The sequence below is a fragment of the Theropithecus gelada genome, chromosome 7a, assembly GCF_003255815.1.
Source record: "Theropithecus gelada isolate Dixy chromosome 7a, Tgel_1.0, whole genome shotgun sequence".
Lineage (NCBI taxonomy): Eukaryota > Metazoa > Chordata > Mammalia > Primates > Cercopithecidae > Theropithecus > Theropithecus gelada.
In genome coordinates, this window is record NC_037674.1 from 6,307,560 (window position 1) to 6,331,444 (window position 23,885).

Here is a 23,885-nt window from a genome sequence, read left to right on the forward strand (position 1 = left end):
TTTCTGTGGGGCGGAGGTCTGTGGGTGCTCCTGGACCCATCATGGGCCGAGGTCAGAACCGTTTCTATTTGTAACTGGTTCACTGAGGGCTTCAGCTCCTAGAGTGTAAACATGAGATGGATTCCTTTGCAATCACTGCATTCCACAGTGTTCTGTCCAATTTCCCCGTCTCGGCTCTAATGACAGGCTTCAGGCCGGCGTTCATGGCCGGGGGGTCTGCTCTGCAACGCACACTTCCTCCCTGCCTCTCGGTTATCCCGGTGCCATGAGGGGGCAGGGAGGACAGAGAGAGAGGAGGGGTCACTGTCAGGCTGGCTGCCTGGCAGTCCCAGGGTTCCAGCCTTCCTGGAGATCATCTCCAGGGGCCCCAAGTCATTAGGTTCCTCTTCTGTCCCTCCCAAGAAGACCATGCACAGCTGGCATGGGAAGAGGCTGCCTCCACCTTCCTCCCGGGAAGCTCTTTCAGCTTGGTGCCTTTGTGGTCTATTCAGGGCGAGAACAAAGGCAGCAATGCTTAGTTCTAGGCCAGCAGCCCAGGGGAAGCCTGTGCTCACCACCCAGCACCTGCCAAACCCTGGCAGTCCAGGTGAGGAGTGAAAAATCATTCTGGTTTTTTGCCTTTCCAGGAACAAATGCATCTGCTCCAGATCAGCTGAGCTTGGCACTGGCTTGGAATCGCGTGGACATAGCACGAAGCCAGATCTTTGTCTTCGGGCCCCACTGGCCGGTGAAACTGTTTTTTTCCATTCATATCATTGATCATGACTTTGTACAAGTGACACATGAGTATGTTTTCCCTTATGACATGGAACTCAGGAAATGTTGTGGGGTTTCTGATGATAGGATATGTAATCTATTAGGATCATTAGAAGATGTTACTGTTTAAAGAACCAACAAGAAGTAAGAGCTACTGGCACCAATTCCACATTCAAACCAGTACTCCTGAAGAAATTAATCACCAAATATTTTATCGTTGCTGGTGAAAGTGGGTTTTTACCTTTTTAAAGAAAAAGAAGAAATAAAATAGCTTATTAAAATTAAACGCAATGCTTCCATCCAGGGCAATGATGTTTCAAACAGGTTTCATGTTCCATGAAACCCTGGAGGCCTAGAGAACTCTGTGTGTGTGTGTGTGTGTGTGTGTATGTGTGCGTGTGTATAGGGTGTCTGTGTGCATGTGATATGTGGTGTGCCTGTATGTGGTATGATTATGTGTAGGTGAGTAATGTGTGTGGGCATGTGTGGTATAGTGTGTAAGTGTGCATGGGGGTGTCATTGGGAGGGTATTGTGTGTGTGTGATATGGGATGAGCAGTGTGTGTGAGGTGTTGAGGAGTACTAATGTGTGTGGGTGACATAGGGATGAGCGTGTGTGTGTGTGTGAACACACGTAAGTCTGCATGATAAAGGACTCCAGACCTACTCCTCCTTCAGTCAAAGCAGCTTCCTTGATCCATTTTATAGGTTAGGAGTCAGGATAAATTTGTGTTTGCAAAAAGGGCTCTGCTGCTTATGAAAGGTAGTAGGAATATCTACAGGATTTATATTGGTTTTAAAAATCACATTTCTTGGCCAGGCACGGTGGCTCACACCTGTAATTCCAGCACTTTGGGAGGCTGATTCAGGAGGATTGCTTGAGGCCAGGAGTTCAAGTCCAACCTGGTCAACATAGTGAGACCCCATCTCTACAAAAAATAAAAAAAATTAGCCAGGCATGGGAGTGCATGCCTATACTCCCAGCTACTTTGGAGGCTGAGGCAGGAGGATTGCTTGAGCCTAGGAATTTGAGGTTACAGTGAGCTATGACTGCACAACTGTACTGCAGCCTGGGTGAGAGAGTGAGATCCCATCTCTAAAACATAAAAAAGAAAAATGCAAAACCATTTCTCAAAACATCCCTGGCATATTGCTGCGTAAATGCATTTTATTTAACTGCCTCTGTGTTTAGGTCTCCTGAAAGTTGCCTCCACACATTGCCATAACATGTTTTACCACTCTTTATTGATTGATCACGTGTAGGTGGATCCATCAGTTCTCCACTTGGTAACAGAAGGAAGTGGATTGCTCACTCTGCTTCCACTGCCCCTGTTCCTCCTGGATTTGATAGTTGCCTATTTAATTCTTTTTTTTTTTTTTTTGAAATGGAGTCTCACTCTGTTGCCCAGGATGGAGTGCAGTGGTGTGATCTCAGTTCACTACAGCCTCCACATCCTGGGTTCAAGCGATTCTCCTGCCTCAGCCTCCCAAGTATCTGGGACTACAGGCACCCACCATGCCCAGCTAAACCTTTTTGCATTTTTAGTGGAGACAGGGTTTCATCATGTTGGCCAGGCTGGTCTCAAACTCCTGACCTCAAGTGATCCGCCCGCCTTGGCCTCCCAAAGTGATTACAGGCGTGAGTCACTGCATCCAGTCCTGTTTAATTCTTAGATTGGTCACCTTTATGATGGTAAAGAGTATGTAGAACCATCTACTTGTTTTGTCCACTTTAGATTCCCATTTTGTTAAATGAGGAAATGCACTGTATACTCCTCCTTCCTCTCTTGACAAGTTCCCATTGCCCAAGCCAGAAACCTATGAATGATTTTGACTTCCAGGCTTGCTTCTCAAATCTAATCTGTCACCTAATCCTGCCATTTAATCTTTTCAGTATTACTTATATATGTTTACTTTTCCCTAGCTCTCCCATTACCATCCTAGTTCAAAGCATCATCATTTCTCACTTCAACGACTTCAACAAGCTTGTAGCTGTTATTTTCTTAACAATTTTATTTTCTTATTAGCCTATTTTCATCTCACAGATGCAGTATGTAAGGATATGAATTAGACTTTTCGAAGTTCTCTTCTGTTCCCTAGATTATCTCTATTTTCTCCCTGGTCAGCTGTTCTTTTTGTTCATTTTGGGTTTTTCTGTTACGCTGTTGATTTTCTCAAATGCTCTAGATCCTTGGCTGTTCATCACACTACAGAATGAGGGATAGAACTGCTTAATTAGTATGGAAACCCATTTTGCCAAGAGGTTTTTCTCCTCCCTGGGAGGACTGCCCAGGAATTCCCTGCTTAGGAAGGAGAGTGTCACCTGAACCTCCCTGCTTTGCTGAGTGCGGACTGGAGAGGGCTGATGGGCTCTGGGCCTCCCTGTTCTTTAGCAGACATCCTCCCAGTGTTTCCTAGGAGTGAAGCCCAGGAATGCAGTTGCTTGCTCTGTAACCACCACAGGGGCAGCCTGGAGTCTGGGAGGGGATGAGTGGCCTCCTGCTCTGTAGACCATCTTCCAGTCACCATGCCTTCTGCCCACCACCTGCCCTCTTCTTTGTATCTTGGAAAATCTGGTCTCACCTCAATGGCAACCTCCACATTGCACATTTTGGGCTTTGGCTTCCTCTCCATAGTTTTAACTGGTCCTTCAACGCTTCCAGAAATTTGTTAAAAACTCTCTGGCCCGCCTCTTCTCCCTGAAATAGATTTTTCTTTTTTATAGTCCTCTGCTGTCATTTAAATAGTTTTTGGGGAGGGAGGGAAGACAGCAAACACATGCTCAGGCTGCAACCTGGAGCCAAAAGTCCTTCTCTGTCTCCCTACAGTGGGATATAAGGTCTCTGAAGTCTTCTTTTAATAGCTGAAGCACTCAAGAAACTATGTGCCTGTGAATCTATAGTCTATCTAGAATTCTTCATATAGTAGAAAACTTGTGTTGGGAGGACATAAGAATTCCAACACAGTGGCTGGGTGCGGTGGCTCATGCCTGTAATCCCAGCACTTTGGGAGGCCGAGGCCAGCGGATCACGAGGTCAGGAGATCAAGACCATCCTGGCTGACACAGTGAAACCCCATCTCTACTAAAAATACAAAAAATTAGCCAGGCGTGGTGGTGGGCACCTGTAGTCCCAGCTACTTGGGAGGCTGAGGCAGGAGAATGGTGTGAACCTGGGAGGCGGTGCTTGTGGTAAGCTGAGATCGCACCACTGCACTCCAGCCTGGGGGACAGAGTGAGACTCCATCTCAAATTCCAACACAGTAAATCAATCTTAGGTCTGATTTGCTATACATTACTAGTCAAAATTCTTCTATCTATATTTTCTATTATTGCATGCAAAAAATAAAAGCTGTATGAGAATATAATGGTGGTTATCAGAAGCGAGGATGTGAGTGATTGGGAGATTTTGGTTAAAAAGTACAAAGTTTCAGTTAAGGAGAATAAATTCTGGAGACCTATTATACAACATAGTGCCTAAAATTAATGATAACATATAGTGCACTTGAAAATTGCTAAAAGAGTAGATTTTAAATGTTCTCATAATAAAAATGATAAGTATGTGAGGTGATGGATATGTTAATTAGCTTGACTTCATCGTTCCACAATGTATACATATATTTAAGCATCATGTATACCATAGATACAATTTGTCATTTGTTAATTAAAACAATTAATTAAAACAAAAGCTTTGCAAAAAAAAATTATTCTTAAAACATACTTTTAAACATAACAAAGAGGCCAGGCACAGTGGCTCACTCCAGTAATCCCAGCACTTTGGAAGACTAAGGTGGGTGGATCACCTGAGGTCAAGAGTTCGAGACGAGCCTGGCCCACATGGTGAAACCCTATCTCTACTAAAAATACAAAAAAGGATGTGATGCTGCAGGCTTGTAATCCCAGCTACTCGGGAGGCTGAGGCAGGAGAATTGCTTGAACCTGGGAGCCGGAGGTTGCAGTGAGCTGAGATCGTGCCTCTGCCCTCAGCCTGGGTGACAGAGCAAAACTCCATCTCAAAAAACAAGCAAATAAATAAACAAACAAAAAACATAATGAAGAGAGAGAAAAGGAGAGATGTTAGATACATACAAGGAACAAAAGGCAATTTATTTATTTACATTGAATCATAAAAACTTTGGACTAACAATTTTTGAAGGAAAATCCTTAGCAACATTCATCTCGAGAGCTTTTTTTTCTTGCAAAATTGATACTCTATGCCCATCAAACAATAATTCCCCATCTTGCCCTCCCCTATGACTACTGGCAGCCACCATTCTACTTTCTGTTGTCATGAATATGACTACTGTCAGTACCTCCTATAAGTGGAATCATATAGTATTTGTCCTTTTGTGACTGGCTCGTTTCACTCAGAACAATGTCTCAAAGTTCGTCTGTGTTGCAGCATGTGTCAGAATTTCCCTCCTTTTAAGGCTGAATAATATTCCATTGTATGGATAGACCACATTTTGCTTATCCAAGCATCCATCAGTGGACACTTGGGTTGCTCCCATGTTTTAGAATAATGCTGCTATGTATGTAGGTGTACAAATTCTTCTTCGAGACTTGCTTTCAGTTCTTTTGAGTATATGCCAAGAAGTGAAATCACTGGGTCACACAGTAATTCTATTTTTAATTTTTGAGGAATCACCAAACTCCTCCCATAGCAGTTGCACCATTTTACATTTCTACCCACAGTGCACGGGGTTCTACTTGGTCCACATTTTCACAAACATTTGTCATTTTCTATTGTCTAGATAATAGCCATCTTGGCTGGGCACGGTGGCTCATACCTCTAATCCCAGCACTTTGGGAGGCCGAGGCAGGTGGATCACCTGAGGTCAGGAGTTGGAGACCAGCCTGGCCAACATGGGGAAACTCCTTCTCTACTAAAAATACAAAAAAAGAAAAATTAGCCGGGAGTGGTGGTGCACACCTGTAGTCCCAGCTACTCAGCAGGCTGAGGCAGGAGAATCACTTGAACCCAGAAGGCAGAGGTTGCAGTGAGCCAAGATTGTGCCACTGCACTCCAGCCTGGGCAACAAGAGACAGACTCTGTCTCAAAAAAAAAAAAAAAAGAAAAATATAATAGCCATCTTAATGGGTGGGAGGTAGTATCCCAGATGGTTTTGATTTGTATTTCCCTAATGGTTAGTGATTTTGGGCACTTTTGTGTGTGTTTATTGCCCATTTATGCATCTTCTTTGCAGAAATGTCTATTCAAGTCTCTTGCCTATTTTTGAATCAGGGTGAGTTTTCTTCTTGTTGAATTTTAGGAGTTCTCTATATATTCTGGATATGAACCCCTTATCATATATATGATGTGCAAATATATTCTCCTATTCTGTGGCTGCCTTTCCTCTTTTAATGGTATCTTCTGCTGCATAAAACTTTTAAATTTTCATGAAGTCTATCAGATTTGTTATTAATAATTTTTCCATTTGTGCCTGTACCTTTGGTGTCATATTCAAGAACTGAATTCCCAAATCCAATATAGTGATACTTTTGCCCTATGTTTTCTTCTAAGCATTTTAATTTAATTAATTATTTTTTGAAACTGAGTTTCACTCTTGTCACTCAGGCTGGAGTGCAATGGCACAATCTCACCCACTGCAACCTCTGCCTCCCAGGTTCAAACAATTCTCCTGTCTCAGCCTCCCAAGTAGCTGGGATTACAGACACCCGCCACCACATCCAGCTAATTGTTCGATTTTTGGTAGACAGGGTTTCGCCATGTTGGCCAGGCTGGTCTCAAATTTCTGGCCTCAGGTGATCTGTCCCCCTCGGCCTCCCAAAGCGCTGGAATTACAGACATGAACTACCATGCCCAGCCGCATTTTATATTAGTAGTTTTCGATTTTATGTTCAGGTCTTTGATCCATTTTGAGTTAATATTTGTATATGGTGTAAGGTAAGGGTCCAACTCCAGTCTTTCGCATGTGGATATCCAGTTTTCCCAGCACCATTTGTTGGATGTGGTGTCACTCTGTCACTCAGGGCCATAATGGTTTTATTGGCGTGAGGAGTCAGCCCAGACACTTTTTCATCCGTATTTGTATATTGACCAGGAACTATATAAACACACACCTCCCCCGACATAACCTCTGCCTCAGCCCTACTTAAGGGTTTTAAGCAGGAGAGTTACTTGGTTCCATTTTTACATTTAAAGGTCACTGTGGACTTACTGTGGAAAATGCATTGGGTGGGTGCCATGGCAAGTGTGCAGAGTCCTGTTAATAGGCCTTTGAAATAATTCAGGTGAAAGAGGGCGCCTTGGACTAGAGCAGAGGCAGAGAAGAAGGCAAGAATCAGATAGAATTAAGCAAAATTTAGCATTAAACATGGCTGCACACAGGGGTGGATGAATCATTGAGGGCACTGGAGGGACTGAGATGTCACAGTGCTCCCCAGTTGTCTGGTTTGCACAACTGGCATGCTGTGGTGCCATTTCCCTGAGATAAGGGACCCTGGAAGAGGACTGAGTTGTAGGGGAGGTCCTGAGTGTGGTTTGGGATGCAAGGAGTTGGATGTCTTTGAGACATGCAAGCAGGATGCTGAGCAGACAACAGGAGCTCTGGGGAGAGAGGTGGACCGCAGCCAGGAAGGAGAAGTTGTGTACCAGTCAGTGGTGACTGGTGGTGTGTGCATCAGTGAGATCGTCAAGGAAGAGAGCAGAGTGGAAAGGAAGGAGGCTGAGGGCAGAGCCCAGAGGAACCTTGACATTTAAAGCTGCACTGGGAAGCAGTGGCCAGACAGAGAAGAGGAAAGCTGGGAGCTTGTGATGCCCAAGAAGCCAAGGGAAGAGACTCTAGGAGGAAGCAGGCAGTGGAGTCAGATGTGCTGAGAACCCAGCATGAAATGCCCGTGAGGCAGGTACCAGCACAGTTCTCAGCAACCAAACCCAGAGCCCAGGACAGACAGGGAAGAAGCAGCAGGGTGCGTACAGGAGAGATGGGAAGAGAGGAAATGGAGGCTCCTCAGGTAGGCAACCCACCAGGAGCGTTTGGTGGGAGGAGCGGGTAGTTCTGGCAAGAGAGGACGCCAGCTGGAGGGTCCGGTTGTTTAGGTGCTGGCTCTGTGTCTGCACCAGGACACACTCCCACGTTCTCCACCCTACCAGGAGATAAGGCCACGGGGCCAGGCCTACTTCTGCCCTCCCTCCTGTTCTCTGGAGTAGAACACACTCCCCTTGATGAATGAGTCTGTCACCACATTGCATGCATTTCAGTGACATGCGGAGAGCTTTTTTACCCACCGATAAGCTCCAGTTTATGTTTATATCCAGGCAGGCATCCTCCATTCTATCCATGGTCTCATACCCCCTTCACAATCACTTTTTCACATCATTAAATGACTGTGAACACATCTCTTTGGTGCCTTTGAACTCTCAGCACCCTTTCCTTCATGCAAAAGCACCCGTCAATCAAAATGTCAGCCGCTTTAAGTATGCAAAGCTGCTGCATCAAGTGTGTGTTTGTGCACACGTGTAACAGTGGTTCACTGTATCAGTGCCTTCTTCAGACAGCCAGGCCTGCGATGACTGAGTGTGTAGGTGTGTGGGATGGAGTCCGTGTGCACCTGTACATATGTGTGGGCGTATGTGTGCCCTGTGTGGGTGTGTACATATACATTGTATGCATATGAGCATGTGTGGTGTGCATATGAGCATTGTATGCATATGAGCATATGTGTGTATTTGTACACATACAGAGGTGGGAGGGTCAATGAGCTGGTCTGGGGACAAGAGAGAGCCTTAATACCTTTTCCCAACTCTGATTGCTGTGGACTGCAGCCCCTGGGAAGCCTGGCACCCCCGACGGACAGCAAAGCCACAGAGAAGGAGAAGAAGCCAGCCACGGCCACCACCAAGGGAGGAAGAGGAAAAGGGAAAGGCAAGAAGAAAGGGAAAGTGAAAGAGGAAGCGGAGGAAGAAACTGATCCCCGGAAGATAGAGCTGCTGAACTGGGTATGTGGAAGGTCACAGAGATCACGAGCTTGGCCTCACGCTTCCCCAGGGGAAGCGATGGTTCTTGCCCTTGCTTCAGCCCCACCCAAGGCCCTGATCACAGGAGGGATGGGTAAAGGCTTGACTGGGTAGTGTCAGCATTTCAAACTACAACAGCACATTCACTGAGATGATCCTGTCAATTGTCCAAAACACCAAATGTTCCTGCTTTGGGGAGAATGATGCCACCCAGAGAGGGGCCCTGAGTCACCCTGCTCACCAGTGGTTCTCTGCCTGGCAGACATGCCAATGCTTGATGCATGAATATACAGCAAACAAATCAGTTGTCATCAAATAAATGCAATTCATGCAAAAAGCCCTTTTTTGACAGACAGAGCCCATGATTGGGTGTGTGGGGTAACAGCAGTTTGGGTGGGGAGGCTGGAGTCACACATTGCATGGCAGTTCTTTGTCTTGCTGCCACCAGGACACAGGCAAGACAGGGGACCAGACCTCTGTGGTGACGTGTGCCTGCCCTCGTCACAGCCACTCACCCGCACGGCACCCTGGTCATGCTGCCTGCCCACGTAGCTCCCCCTGGCAGAACTTCTCAGTTAAGGAAACAAATGGTGGAGACTGGGCAGGCCGATGCTGGGAGGGCTGAGATTTTGAATCCTCTTCAATTTATTTTTAGAAGGAAAAAATAATTTACAAACATGGATGGAACATGTAGAGGCCAAACTGAGAAGAAAGGAGAGGGGAGATGGGGAGTGTTTACCCAAGATAAAGAGCAAAGAATACCATGTTGGAGTGCTCTGGGATCTGGGGTTCGGAATACCCTTTCCTCTGTGTTTCTAGTCGCCCCTCTCCCCAGTGTCTCTGAGAGGCCACTCACGGGCTCCTGGCCCTTGGTCCCTGCAGGTGAATGCTTTGGAGCAAGCAATGCTGGATGCTTTAGTCTTAGATCGTGTCGACTTTGTGAAGCTCCTGATTGAAAACGGAGTGAACATGCAACACTTTCTGACCATTCCGAGGCTGGAGGAGCTGTATAACACAGTGAGTGCTCTAGAAAAAGGGAGGGAAGGGGGAGGCAGCCACCCGAATGTGTTTGTCACTGGTGCATGTTGTGCATAAATGTGCTCATCTGACCTCCTTCATCTGGGAGGTCCATATTTAATGTCAGGCGGCTACTTCTCACCTGCTGCTGGCCACAGCCTGTGTTCACATTCTCACCACCTCCTGCCGTGCCTCGACAGTCACTCCTTTCTCGGGCAGTATTAACTCTTGTCCCGCATCTGAGGCTGGTGTCTGAGTACTTGTTGCTACAAAGAGGGAATCTAGCTCCCCAAGCCATTAGCAGAGTGAAATGTCACCAAGGGTGCGAAGTCAATTGTTCCTTGGGACCCTCGCATTTGATGAGGTTTTGGGGGCAAAACATAGAGCTAAGTTTCACACCCAGGAGCTCTGCTGGAAGGGTTTGAGTGAAATTCCCTTGGCTTATATTATTACAATATCAGTCTTGAGAATTTATGTTTGCTTCCCTATTGTAAGATTTTAAGTAGCAGAAATGGTCCTCAGCAGCTGCTTGCTAAACCTTGGCGATTTTCTTTTCTTTTCTTTTTTTTTTGTTCTGAGACAGGGTCTCTGTTGTTTCCCAGGCTGGGGTGCAGTGACATGATCTCAGCTCACTGCAGCCTCAACCTCCTAGGCTCAAGCCATCCTCCCACCCCAGCCTCCTGAGTATCTGGGACTACAGGTGCACACCACCACACCCAGCTAATTTTTGTAATTTTTGTAGAGACAGGGTTTCAACATGTTGCCCAGGTTGGTCTCGAACTCCTAGCCTCAAGTGATCCACCTCCCTCAGCCTCCCAAAGTGCTGGGATAATAAGTGTGAGCCACTGATCCTGGCCAACTTGGTGAATTATTAACACTATGTTGTGTACCTTAAGATACTCTTTAACAAAATGCAACAGAAAATATTTCACAACTTTTGAAATGTGTTGGATACTTTTTAACCATGACCAGTTCTGTTTTGTAAAAGAAAAAGGCTGGTGTGGGTTACACTCCAGCTCTCACATTTCATTAATTATATAGAGTAGGGTAGGATTTTACTCGAAGAGTTCAAGAAAAAAAACGTATTTATTTATTTATTTATTCTTAGATGAGGTCTCACTCTATCACCTAGGCTGGAGTATAGTGGTGCAATCTTAGCTCACTGCAACCTCTGCCTCCCGAGTTCAAGTGATCCTCCCACCTCAGCCTCCCTAGTAGCTGGGGTTACAGGCGCCAAGCCCAGCTAATTTTTGTATTTTTAGTGGAGATGGGGTTTCACCATGTTGGCCAGGCTGGTCTCAAACTCGTGACCTCAAGTGATCCGCCCGCCTTGGCCTCCCAAAGTGCTGGGACTACAGGCGTGAGCCACTGCACCTGGTCAAGAAAAATATTTCACACACATGAATGCTTCTCTTTCAGAGACTGGGTCCACCAAACACACTTCATCTGCTGGTGAGGGATGTGAAAAAGGTCAGTCTACTGTTTTATAATTCTTACCTATTGGCATCTTTCACAAAAAGATTTCTTAAGAGCAAGTTTTAAATTTTCAAAATGTATTATTATTTCAGGCACAGGAGATATTGAATTCCTTCTTTCATAAAGAGTCTATTTAAAACTAAGAAAGCAAAGGATAATCTTTTTTAAGTTGCACGTTCATCCGAATCCATGGTAGGGACACTGTCAGTGACAGCTGGATTACAAGTTGATGCCAGCGCAAGGCCAGGGCAGCCACTGGATGGGGTGGGGAAGGGGGTAGCCGGCCGCTGACCTGAGCACCGCTGACTGTCCATGCAGCCTTTCGTTCTGTCCCTCTTTTGAGATCTCTCACCCACTGCCTGTGGTTCTTTCCAGAAGCACCGGCAGGAGGTTCCTCAAGTCATTCTGTATCCTGTTGATTGCAGCCGCTGTTCTTGGCCCTTTCTGCCACCTTGCTATCAAGGGATAGAGGCTTTCCCCAGCCTGAATATTGTTTAATCCCCCACCCACCCACCTATTACATGAACTCCCAAGTGGGGGCCAGGATGGCCACTTACCCCCGAGAGGTGTGATGAAGTCCACACTGTGAACGCATCCTCACAGGGCCTGAGACCAGATTTCTCTTACAGAGCAACCTTCCACCGGATTACCACATCAGCCTCATAGACATTGGACTCGTGCTGGAGTACCTCATGGGAGGAGCCTACCGCTGCAACTACACCCGGAAAAACTTTCGGACTCTTTACAACAACTTGTTTGGACCAAAAAGGGTAGAACTCCGTGTTTGTGTAGTGTTCTGTGGTTTGCGAGTGCCATCTGATTCCTTGCTTGCTTTTCAGCAACTTGGCCGGTTCAGAGGCAAGCCCTTCACCCTGTCCCCGGCACAGTGGTCCTGCCTCCTACAGGGCTCTCAGGCCTGAGTCACAGCATTCCCCAGCTGCCTTGAGCACGGGCCGCCCTGCCCACCCAGTGCATCTGCCCTCCTTCTCTGTCCACAGCAGACTTCCTCCTGTCTGCCCGCTCCAGCCTATTCTACCATCCCACCGCTGTACCTGCCATAATCTTCCAAAGGAAGGGACATGCCTGCATTCCCTGCTTCAAACCTCCCAGAGCTCCTCACTGCCTGGAGAATTGTAGCCAAACTCATTATCACAGTAACCAAGGCCCTCCGCCAGCTGCCCTCACCCACATGGGAGACCATGTACCTGCACCAAAATCCAATCCTGTGATCAAATCAAAGACATGTGCCTGCCACATCTTTCCCCGCTATCAGTGCCTTTCCCACCCTTATCAAAAGTTCTACTCAAATGTCCGATCTTTCATGATGCCCTCTCTTCACGCCCCCCTTACAGCCCCACAGCTCTTTGCATGTCTGTTAGGGAACTTCTCTGCTTCTACCTGGAATAAGGGCCATGTGTCTGCCGAGCTTTCTTCTCAATTAACTTCTGCTGATAGGAGAAGAGTTTCCATATTAAAGCACTTCTTTTCCTTGGACATTATCATTAATTGTTAATGATACAAAGTGCTTTTTAATCAATTCCTATGTCCACTAGCAACAATACTGCTAATGTACTACTAACATTAGTTATCTGAGTAAATTGACTTTTTTTCTTCCTCTTTCACCATGCAGCCTAAAGCTCTTAAACTTCTGGGAATGGAAGTAAGTAGAATTTGTTTTCAAAAGTTTTGTAATATCTTGGTCAAATAGACATAGCCCTTTAAGTTCTGTATTTGCAAATATATGATACTACTCACCAAAATTTACCTAGATGTCTTAGTCAAATTATATAAAAGGACCATATATACATTTTCTTTAATGGGGGTAAAAGCTGCACAATTCATTTCTAGAACTAACAAAACCACAGTTTCAAAAGCAAAGATTAAGCAAACAAACAAAAAAAACCTACAGAATAACACCACGTATATATGTAAAAAACCGTAAATAACACCAAATAGAATTCAATACACTATTTTCAAAGTCCTAAACAAGCAATTAGAGTCCTCCAAGAATGCAAATATAATGCAATGCTGGTCTTTAATATATTGCATCATATCGATAAGTCACAGAAGAAAAGTATGACATGACCATTTCTCAGTAGGTGCTGATGAATGTGAAACACATGTAAAACATACTCCTTACTTAGTTAAAAAATATATAGTTTTCTCACAACAGAATGATAAAATGCTTTCTTGGTATGATTAAAATACATGTATATCTTAGAGCAAGGGAAATGTATGATGAGCAGTGCAGCCCTGAAGTCATGTCCATGAAAATCAAGAACAAGACAAGCACGCCCAATATTGTCAGCATCATTATCCCCACTGGTCTCCAAAAGTGTTCTGGAAATTGAACAAGGAAAAATAAATGCTAAAAAAAAGAATACCCAAGAAAGGGAGAAATTATTATCAGCAAAAACATTTGGGGGGAGTTAGAAAATCCAGGAAAATCAACTAAAGTTCCCTCACAATAGGACAAAAGTACCAGAAATTACCTTTACTAGCAACCTTAAGAACAATGTCCCAGACCTAAAAATATTTAAATGAATGGAAGAAATGCCATATTGTGGAATATTAGGATTGACTCTTGGAAACATTCTTTTCAAATAAATTTATGAGCTAAATCGCATCCCGATTCTTCATGGATTCAGTGTAGACGGTTTTCATTCTGTGTTGACAGGTAAGACTGAGCTTTAACACGGTGCTCCTGGAAGGGTTATGAGCTTTCTGTGGTCTTCTGTTCTCTCAGACTCTCCATGTCAGGGTTTATTTGTTCCATGAAGGTTTGGTGGACTCACCTGTAAAATTTCCGGGTCCAGTCCTATTTCTTAGAAGTGTGTCTTTCACTACTTCATAATAGCTATTATACATATAAGTGCATTCAGACTTTTTATTTTCTAGAGTCAATTTTGGTCATTTATAGTTTCCTAAAATGATTTATTTCATCTAGACTTTCAAGTTCCCTGGAATAAACTTTTACATAGTATTCTAGTTTTTTTCAGTCTCCTCAGTATCTTCAGTTATGTGTCATTTCTTGTGCCAATTTTTTTTTTTTTTTTTTTGAGTAGGGGGTCTCACTCTGTTACCCAGGCTGGAGTGGAATGGCACAATCTTGGCTCATTAACCTCCCGGGTTCAAGCAACCTTAGCCTCCCGGGTTCAAGCACTTCTCCTGTCTCAGCCTCCCGAGTAGCTGGGACTGCAGGTGCATGCCACCACACCAGGATAATTTTTGTATTTTTAGTAGAGATGGGGCTTCACCATATTGGTCAGGCTGGTCTCAAACTCCTCATCTCAGGTGATCCACCCATCTTGGCCTCCCAAAGTACTGGGATTACAGGCAACAGCCACCCGCCCAGCCTCTTGTGCCATTTTTTAACAAAATTTATATCTCCTCTCTTTTTTTCTTAAGCTTTCTTTGCTACTTATTTTATTGGTATTTTTGCTTTATCAAGCAACTTTCTTTTCTGTTTCTATTTTATTAATGTCTGCTTTTATTTGTATTCGTTTCTTCCATATACTTCCCCTACTGTTATTGTTTGTTTCTGCTAACTCAGTTTGAAAGGAAAATTCACTCATTTTCCATCTGTATTCCTATAAATGCATTAAAGGTATAAATTGTTCTGAGCATTGTTTCATGATATTCTACAGGTTTGGATAAGCAGAACTTTCATTGTCATTTTTTCTAAGGCATTAATTATTTCCTTTTCAATCCAAGAGTTATTTAGAAGTGTATTTCAAATTTCCCAGATACAGACTTTTATTGTTGTTATACTACTATAATTAATTTCAAATTTTATTCCTTGTATAGAAATTCCGTGTAATTTTTTTTTCAAATTCATTTCTAAGTAAGGTGTGTTTGTTACTTATTTACTATGATTGTAATATGTCAATTTCTTCTTATACTCCCAGTTCAGATCCTTTGTTATTTTATTGATTTCTTTCCCTTTTCCTCATTGATTTGTGGAAGGCCTTTGCATTTTAGGAAAATTAACTCTTTGTTTCTCATATTCTCTCTCTGGCAGTTTTTAAAGAGAATTTACGTGCAATTAATATTTTAATAATATTATATGTTATTGAAAGGTAGGCTTAAAAGGACTTCTGTTTTATAACATTTCATTAGTCATTAGTTAATTTCTATTTTATCTTATATATTCTTGAAAATAAATCTATGTTTATCTTAACATTTCCACACTGTCCATTTTTAACCCGTGTAGACCAACCTTTCCTATATCACGGCGACTGTAGCTTCACTGTGACAAAATTAGAAAATTAGAATAAAGATATTTAAATTGGAGTTAAGATACTATAGTTTCCACAAAAATGTTATCACGGCTCGTTATGATATTATAAAAACTGGGTCAGTCGTGACCAACTTGAGATCGGAATTGGAGAGCCAGGTGGCCCCCATAACCCCCCACGCTCCAGACCACTCCAACTGTGTGAATGTGGCTGAGTTATTCAGACGGAGCCACAACTTCCTAATCTGAGGGAATGGAAGGAATTCACAACCTCTCAGTCCTTGTAAGAATAAAAGAAGATAATTGATGGGAACGCTGTTTGCAAAAGAACAAACATCTGTTTCTGTGATTCCATTGAATACTAAAGTCTTAGCCTGGAATAGTCTGAGCCCCACATATTTCATGCCAGTTTTCCCAACCACGATCTGCCTTTCTCATGAATCCTGATCCATTTGCAGAACAGTTATCGCAACCCCTTTAGGAAATGGGAAGTGTTGGCCTTCCCTTTTGCACCATAAGGGGAAAAGGACAGTGCTCATTCAAAGTGGAATATTTGCTTTCTTAAAACACTGGAGGGAAACCTAAAACATTTTTTTTCTCTAGCCCCTTTTGCATGTTTCCTATTAATTTCTGGTTCAGCTACGTCTGGCAAACGAGTGTTATTTTTGCTACATTGGAAGACTTCCCTGAGGAAACAAACTGTGGACCTTCCCTCTTCCACGATGTTATTTGTGTTTAGTTTTGGGGGGACGTTGTGCTTGTTTGTTTTAGTTTTGCAGGATCTCCTCAGTTAAAGGCTTCTAAGTAAAACTGCTGACCCAGGGGTGCCAGTAGTATGCCTTCTCAGTTCATTTGGTTTTAGACAGTTTACTTATCATAATAAACTTGTGCATCTTTTCAAAAGAATTCATATGTGGAGTGGAAATGTAAGATGTACTTCAGAAGTCTCTTTGTTATTCTGACAGGAAGGTTTCCCTTTCGCCAGGAGTTCTGGAACTCTTTGTTGCATACTTTTCTGGCAAAACCATGAAATCCATGTTTCTCCCCTCAGGATGATGAGCCTCCAGCTAAAGGGAAGAAAAAGAAAAAGAAGAAAAAGGAGGAAGAGATCGACATCGATGTGGATGACCCTGCCGTGAGTCGGTTCCAGTACCCCTTCCACGAGCTGATGGTGTGGGCCGTGCTGATGAAACGCCAGAAAATGGCGGTGTTCCTCTGGCAGCGAGGGGAGGAGAGCATGGCCAAGGCCCTGGTGGCCTGCAAGCTCTACAAGGCCATGGCCCACGAGTCCTCCGAGAGTGATCTGGTGGATGACATCTCCCAGGACTTGGATAACAATTCCAAGTTAGTGTCTAGTGGGGATTTAAAGGCCAGGAGAGACGACCATCCTGAGTACTTGTCTCTGCAGGGAGGGGTGGCCAATGTACTTCTCACTTAAGGACAATGGTGGTTAAAGGTTGTTCACAAATCACTTTGTCATGTCGGCATTTTTCTTTCTGTCTCTCGGAGGTGTTTTTGGACTGTCATTGTTTTCATGTACTGCCTTCTCTTTGCATCAAAATTGAAACACAATTTTCTTCCTTTCCTTGAAACACAATTTTAATGCAAAGATGATGAAATTAATTTCCATAAGGAAACACACACTAACAAGGAATACAACGTTAATGAGCCTGCGCCCTGGACTGTGACCTTCACAGGTGTTTCTGATTTTCCTCCGTGCTTAGGTGCTTAGGTGGGACAGGATGGCTAGAGGGGGCTGGAGTTGGGCGTGCTTCCCCTGGGTCAGTCAGGCTCTGATCAAACCAGCAGGTGAGGCTCTGGCAAAATCAGTTCTCCTCATGGCAGACTATTAAGAGACTGTTCTGGTAATTTCAAAATGGTTTCTTTTCCCCTGCTGGAAAGAGAAGGGGATTTTTCTCCCATATTCACTGTGAGAACCTGGTTAAGCTCCTGAGATAGAGGTCACAAAAGCATGGGCGTCCCCCGCATGACTGGGTCCCCCTGGAATTTTTTACTCACAGACTTTCCTCACTGAGCCTCCAGCAATTCCTCAATCACAGTTCACATTTTCCTAACTCTGCACTGGTTCCTGCAGAGGTTTCTACTCCAGTAAGTTGTGGTTTTTGGTATCCGCCTGTCTCTCCAATTTGGGGGACAGCAGTTTGCCCTATGTCCTCCCTTCTCTGGTGGAGCTGAAAAGATTCAATGTTCGGCTTGTTTAGTTTGTTACTTGTTAGGATGGACTGGCGACTTCCAAGTTCCTTCCATGCCACACTGGAAACCAGAGGTCCCAGCACAACTTTACAGGGACCTAAACTTGAGGAGAGCACAGGCAGCGTGGCCAACATCTAACACCTTTGTTTTCTGAAGTTCACCGCTTTTATTTTGGACTTGATGATTTCTAAAATTACTAGCTGATTTCTAAACGTCAGAAATTCAAGACTCCCTAATAATGGGGCCGTGTCCACCTACCCCATGGGTTTTTTGATGCCAACCTTTGCTTCCTAGAGTCCCCACATGGTGACACGTGGTCACTCTGCAACCTGCAGGAGGGCTGAGAGGTGCTGCTGATAGCATTCCTCTTCAGGGACAGAGGAGGCCATTCTCCCACACGTGATTCTGCCTTCCTCATCCTTCTCGTTACTGGAATAAAATCTTCTTTACAATGGAGAAACAGAAGCAGAGGAGGGCGATCACTTCGGGACCGTGTCTTAACCACATTCTGTTATAAAAAATTGAAGGAACTCAAAACGTGTATGGTTATTGCCAAATATTTGAATCTGGGTCATGTGGGGAAGGCAGTAAACTTTATGCTCAAAATTCAGCTTGTGCAACCTTCTCCATGACCCCCAACTTCTATCACTGCCCCCATCAGTCATTAGGCGCCCTCTGGCCTGGGCCGTATAACAACTATGCCTTATCTCTGTCACAGCACTGAGAATGTTGGCTTCTCTGTAGTCACTGTGATGGTGAAGTGTTACACGTGCAGAGAAAGGCATGCATCTGAAATGTCCAGCTGGTGACAGTCCACAGGTGGGATATGCCAGTACCACCAGCACCCAGATCAACTAAGAACCCAGCCGGCACCCACCAGCCCTCCTGTGACCCCTTCCAGTGTCCACCTCCCCCACTACCACCACCAGCAGCCCCACTACTGTGGCCTCCAACTCCACAGGTGCTGCATTTGAAGTCACTTTTGCTGTCTTTTCTGTCTGCCTCCCTGATTTGTGCACAACTTGAGGGAATGGACTCTGTCTTCTCATCTCCATGTCCCTGGGGCCTGAGGGACAGATGTGGTCTCAACCTGCAGCTCCACTTGCAGCAGAAGCAGTCAGCCCCCCTCCTGACTGAGCTCCCAGCCACTGTCCCTGGCCATCCCCCTTTGGGGACACATCCCTGGAGCTTCTTGCTTGCAGAGAACCTCAAAGCCCCTCCAGTGAAGGATTCTGTGTCCCTTGGCTCCGTAAGTCCTTGTGGATACGCCTAAGAAAGAGCTTGTGGCCACTGTGGCTTCACCCTGGTCCCTTCTTTTTTCCCCCAGAGACTTCGGCCAGCTTGCTTTGGAGTTATTAGATCAGTCCTATAAGCACGACGAGCAGATCGCCATGAAACTCCTGACCTACGAGCTGAAAAACTGGAGCAACTCGACCTGCCTCAAACTGGCCGTGGCAGCCAAACACCGGGACTTCATCGCTCACACCTGCAGCCAGATGCTGCTGACCGACATGTGGATGGGAAGGCTGCGGATGCGGAAGAACCCCGGCCTGAAGGTGCGTGCAACGCATTGCAAGGCGGGCCGGGGCGACAGTGACAAGCGACTCTCTGCCAGGCTGAGCTGAGCATTTTCTGTGGCTTATTTCATTTATTCCTTTGAGCAACCCCCTGAGGGAGACGTCATGACAATCATTGTCTTATAGATGAGGAACCTGAAGCTTTAAGACGGAATGACATGCCTGATCTTAGCTGGTCAGCACGGGATCGGGACCCATACCCAGGTGGTCTAACTCCACAGCCCCGCCTGACCAGCCCACCAGGCTGCGCAAACCCCCGCCACAGTCTGAGTCTCCTAATGGAGCCTCCCCCATAACTCAGCATGCACACGCACCCTGGTTGGGTCATCTACCCACCATTAAAGCAGGGACTGGAACTCTATTTCTAGATTCCCTTATAACTCTGAAATTGTATATTATTTTACTAGCGATGTTTTCATGACATGGGAGAAAATTACGAGAAAATACGAAGCTATGAAAGGGTTTGAAAAAGACATAGTGGGGGAAAAATTATATTGCAATCAAACCCTAGCTCTGGGGTTTGCTGCTGTTAACTACTAGCTTATCTTGAGAAGAGATTCTAATCTGCAGATAACCTGGCGATCTAATGGCAGTATTATATCTATTTTAGAGATCTCCATGAGGATAAAGAAAAGGCTGTACAAGTTATACTGTGTAGTATGGTTCTGACAAATAGACGGCACTTTGTTTCTTAGAAATATGAACATTATGTCTGTCTAATTCTGTATCATATGCTAAGCTGATGTTATACGTAACTTAGGATATTAATAAACAGTTTTCAGAATTCCAAGAATAAAGAGCTCTTCAAGGTTTTGAGGAAACTAAGGTGGATCACCTACATGGGGATGAACATCGAATTGGCATCAGACTTTTCATCAATAACACTGAAACCCAGAAGGCAGCAGTGGAGGAAGGCCTCACAGTTCTGAGGGGAAAGCATTTGGAGCCTGGAATGTTGGTCAACTATTCAAAAGCATGAGAAAAGAACATCTGTTTAAGACAGGCAAAGACTCAAACTATACACCTTCAACCTCCCATTCAGAAGAATTAGTTTAGCAGGTAGTCCAAGCAAAAAAAAAAAAAAAAAAGGTAAAAATTACAATGAAAAAACGTGGTGTGGAGTGTAAGAAACAGGCCCCAAGTTTTATAAATTGCCATTCAAAAGCTGTGCAACCGAGAGAAAGGCGGTCAGATTAAAAGAGGCCAAGGAGTTGTGGGATCCAAAAAGGAAGTACTCAAAGAGAATAGAAATAACTCCGATAAACAGACAGAATGACTAAGAAGCCCCCAAGTGTCAGGAATACAGGTTAAGGAAGCAAAACAGTTTATAATCCTTAACAAGAAAATAGAAGGTGAATTCATACATTTCAGGAAAAACAATGAAGTGCACACAAAAGTTAAAGTTCAGTTATGATTCAAACTAAAGTTTAAAACGATCTTGAACCATTGGTAGAGTGTGGAAAAGCGCTGACAAAAAGGGAAGTGCAGCTGGGCGTGGGGGCTCACGCCTGTAATCCAAACACTTTGGGAGGCCAAGGCAGGAGGATCACTGGAGCCCAGGAGTACAGGGCTAGCCTGGGCAACATAGTGAAACCCCATCTCTATAAAAAAAAAAAAATTTTTTTAATTAGCCAGGTAGGCCGGTTGTGGTGGCTCACGCCTGTAATCCCAGCATTTTCTGAGGGAGAGGTGGGCAGATCATGAGGTCAGGAGATCGAGACCATCCTGGCTAACACAGTGAAACCCCATCTCTACTAAAAATACAAAAAATTAGCCGGGTGTGGTGGCAGGTACCTGTAGTCCCAGCTACTCGGGAGGCTGAGACAGGAGAATGGTGTGAATCCGGGAGGCAGAGCTTGCAGTGAGCCGAGATCGCGCCACTACACTCCAGTCTGGGCAACAGAGCGAGACTCTGTCTCAAAAAAAAAAAAAAAAAGCCAGGTATGGTGGTGTACACCTGTAGTCCCAGCTACTCAGGAGACTGAAATGGGAAAATCACTTGAGCCCAGAAGATTGAGAATGCAGCTAGCCATGATTGTGCCACTGCACTCCAACCCAGGCAACCAAGCAAGACCTTGTCTCAAAATAAATAAATAAATAAATAAATAAATAAAAGCATGTGTTCTGTCTATGAGCCTGGGCATCCGGGCATCCTTTTGTTGTCTAGGCTGAGCCCATGTTAGTCCTTCTTTTGTGAGTCACATTAGCCTTGCAACTCTTAGTTCACATAATCTCATTTATATCAAAGGTAGTTCTATATAAAATACTTTTGGCCTACTTTACTAGAGGTATTATATTTTATTTATATTATATTTTAATGTAAAGATTTGCCTTCCTTGAAATTTCATGTAAGGACTTTTTTTTTTTTTTTTGAGACAGAGTCTTGCTCTGTCACCCAGGCTGGAGTGCAGTGGCACAATCTCAGCTCATTGCAAGTTCCGCCTCCTGGGTTCAAGTGATTCTTGTGCCTCAGCCTCCCAAGTAGCTGGTATTACAGACGTGCACCACTATGCCCAGTTAATTTTTGTATTTTAGTAGAGATGGGGTTTCATTATGTTGGCCAGGCTGGTCTCAACTCCTGGCCTCATATGAGCCACCAACCTTGGCCTCCCAAAGTACTGGGATTACAGGTGTGAGCCACCATGCTAGCCAGGACTTTTCTTTTTAAAGTTAGGACCACCAATAGTGCTGCTTGCCATTCATTTAAAAAATTTAGTGTATGTTCTTAAATTTTTTTACTGCCTGCAATTCTACCAACGTACCAAGCACATGTTACAGAACATCAGACCAGGGACAAACATTCCAGGGCTCCTAGGTTATTGAATAATGTTGAAGGTCATAATTTAAAAATTTTAACTATGCTGGGAAATTTTTCTAGAATTGCCACAGCTTAAAAAATCGATTTATGTCCCTAGGTTATCATGGGGATTCTTCTTCCCCCCACCATCTTGTTTTTGGAATTTCGCACATATGATGATTTCTCGTATCAAACATCCAAGGAAAATGAGGATGGCAAAGAAAAGGAAGAGGAGAATACGGTCAGTGACACGCTTGACCCTAAGAGTATCAGTGTGATCTCATTTTAAAAATTGTTGAGATTTCTTGTACTATGGATTGAGAAATCTCACTGGTTAAGAGCATTTTTGGAATTGTTTTTTTAATGGTGCCTGTGTGCTGGAGTGCCTTGCATTTCTCATTTAACCACCTGCCTGTCATGTGCTGTGCTCTGTTTTCCAGGATGCAAATGCAGATGCTGGCTCAAGAAAGGGGGACGAGGAGAATGAGCACAAAAAACAGAGAAGTATTCCCATCGGAACAAAGATCTGTGAATTTTATAACGCGCCCATTGTCAAGTTCTGGTTTTACACAGTAAGGCCTTCTTTTAAACATTTGACATTCGGCATGTTTTGAATGCTTTGATATGTTGGAATCAAGAAAAATTTCAAGGGTTTAAAAAAGTTTCTAAAAATTCACTGAATTAAAATGAATTATGAAAACAAAACTGGGACTAATTGAGATCTCTGGCTAACACTGGATCTTGATATCCTGTCATATATCGATATATGTGATATCTTGATATATGGCCATCCTAGTCCCAAATACACCATCTCATAAGGCAAAATAGTCACATGCTGTTTGCTTACGATGAACTCTTTTGATGCCTTTAGCAATACAAACTTAGGGAACTATAATTTTATTTTTAAATGAACAGAGATGACTAGTGAGTTAAAGAGCAAATTCACAGATTGCATTTTTCATGAAATTGGTGGGGTCATTACAAGGGCATGGCTAAATCCAGATAGTAAACTCTTGGAATAGGGAAACAAATCCAGGCCTCTCGTTCTGAAGTGCTCACCAAACTGACCAGCTTGGCCGGCAAGCCATCCTCCATCCCCCTCTGAGGCCCGGGTCTACACAGCTCCTAGAGTGTGGCTCTCTGCTAACAAGAGGAGGAGAGGAGGCAGGAGGGCAGATCAGAGTGCCTCTGGGGGAAATGGCCGAGCTGCAGGAAGTACCAGCGAGGGTGGCCAGGCATGCTGTGGCTTGTGCAACCATGTCAATCGGGAGGAAAGAGACTTCTCATGAAACCCCAAGCATCAAGCCGCAGCCCATGCCAGGCAGGTCTCGGGGCCGTGGTTGCACTGGTGATGAGGTGGGAACAGGGCATGGGACATGAGCTGGGTCCCTGGCCATGGTCTGGGCAATGAATGAGGGTGGACTGGGGGCAGAGCAAAGCTCTGTGTGGGGGCCCACCTCAAGGGTCAGCTGTGGGCCTGGACACCCAACCTTGTGGCAGCCATGATTGATGATACAGTCAAAGTCACTGCTGCCCATCAATTCTGGTCAGAACCATCTGAGGGGCTGAGGTTCACCCAGCCTACAGGAGAGCCCAGCCATAGAGGCTGCTGCCAGGGATGGGGCCAGGAAGCCATCGAACCCTCTCAGCCTTGGGCCTCGCCCCAGACCCTCTGGATCGGGTAGAGTCATCACACTGCACAGCTTCCCAGGGATTAGGATGCAGCCCAAAGTCTGAGAACCTGGCTCTAATCTTTCTTAGAGGAGTGGATAGTGGATCTGGGGGGGCCTGCCTGTCTCCTGGTAAAATGTATAGGATTGGGAGGTGGGATCT

General features: G+C 44.7%; 1 protein-coding gene across 4 annotated transcripts in view; it reads left to right on the forward strand.

The window, feature by feature from the left end:
* TRPM1 (transient receptor potential cation channel subfamily M member 1) overlaps positions 1 to 23,885 on the forward strand; it is a 149,222-nt gene that overhangs the window by 95,492 nt on the left and 29,845 nt on the right. For 3 of the 4 annotated variants that reach the window (XM_025389927.1, XM_025389929.1, XM_025389928.1), the window contains 10 exons: positions 627 to 727; positions 8,543 to 8,716; positions 9,617 to 9,751; positions 11,171 to 11,221; positions 11,857 to 11,997; positions 12,858 to 12,887; positions 16,516 to 16,808; positions 19,006 to 19,234; positions 22,171 to 22,293; positions 22,493 to 22,624. In XM_025389927.1, the coding sequence (XP_025245712.1) occupies positions 627 to 727; positions 8,543 to 8,716; positions 9,617 to 9,751; positions 11,171 to 11,221; positions 11,857 to 11,997; positions 12,858 to 12,887; positions 16,516 to 16,808; positions 19,006 to 19,234; positions 22,171 to 22,293; positions 22,493 to 22,624 (1,409 nt within the window). Of the gene's footprint in view, positions 1 to 626; positions 1,040 to 8,542; positions 8,717 to 9,616; positions 9,752 to 11,170; positions 11,222 to 11,856; positions 11,998 to 12,857; positions 12,888 to 16,515; positions 16,809 to 19,005; positions 19,235 to 22,170; positions 22,294 to 22,492; positions 22,625 to 23,885 lie in introns of those variants that run through there. The other variant, XR_003120192.1, reaches the window with a different exon arrangement.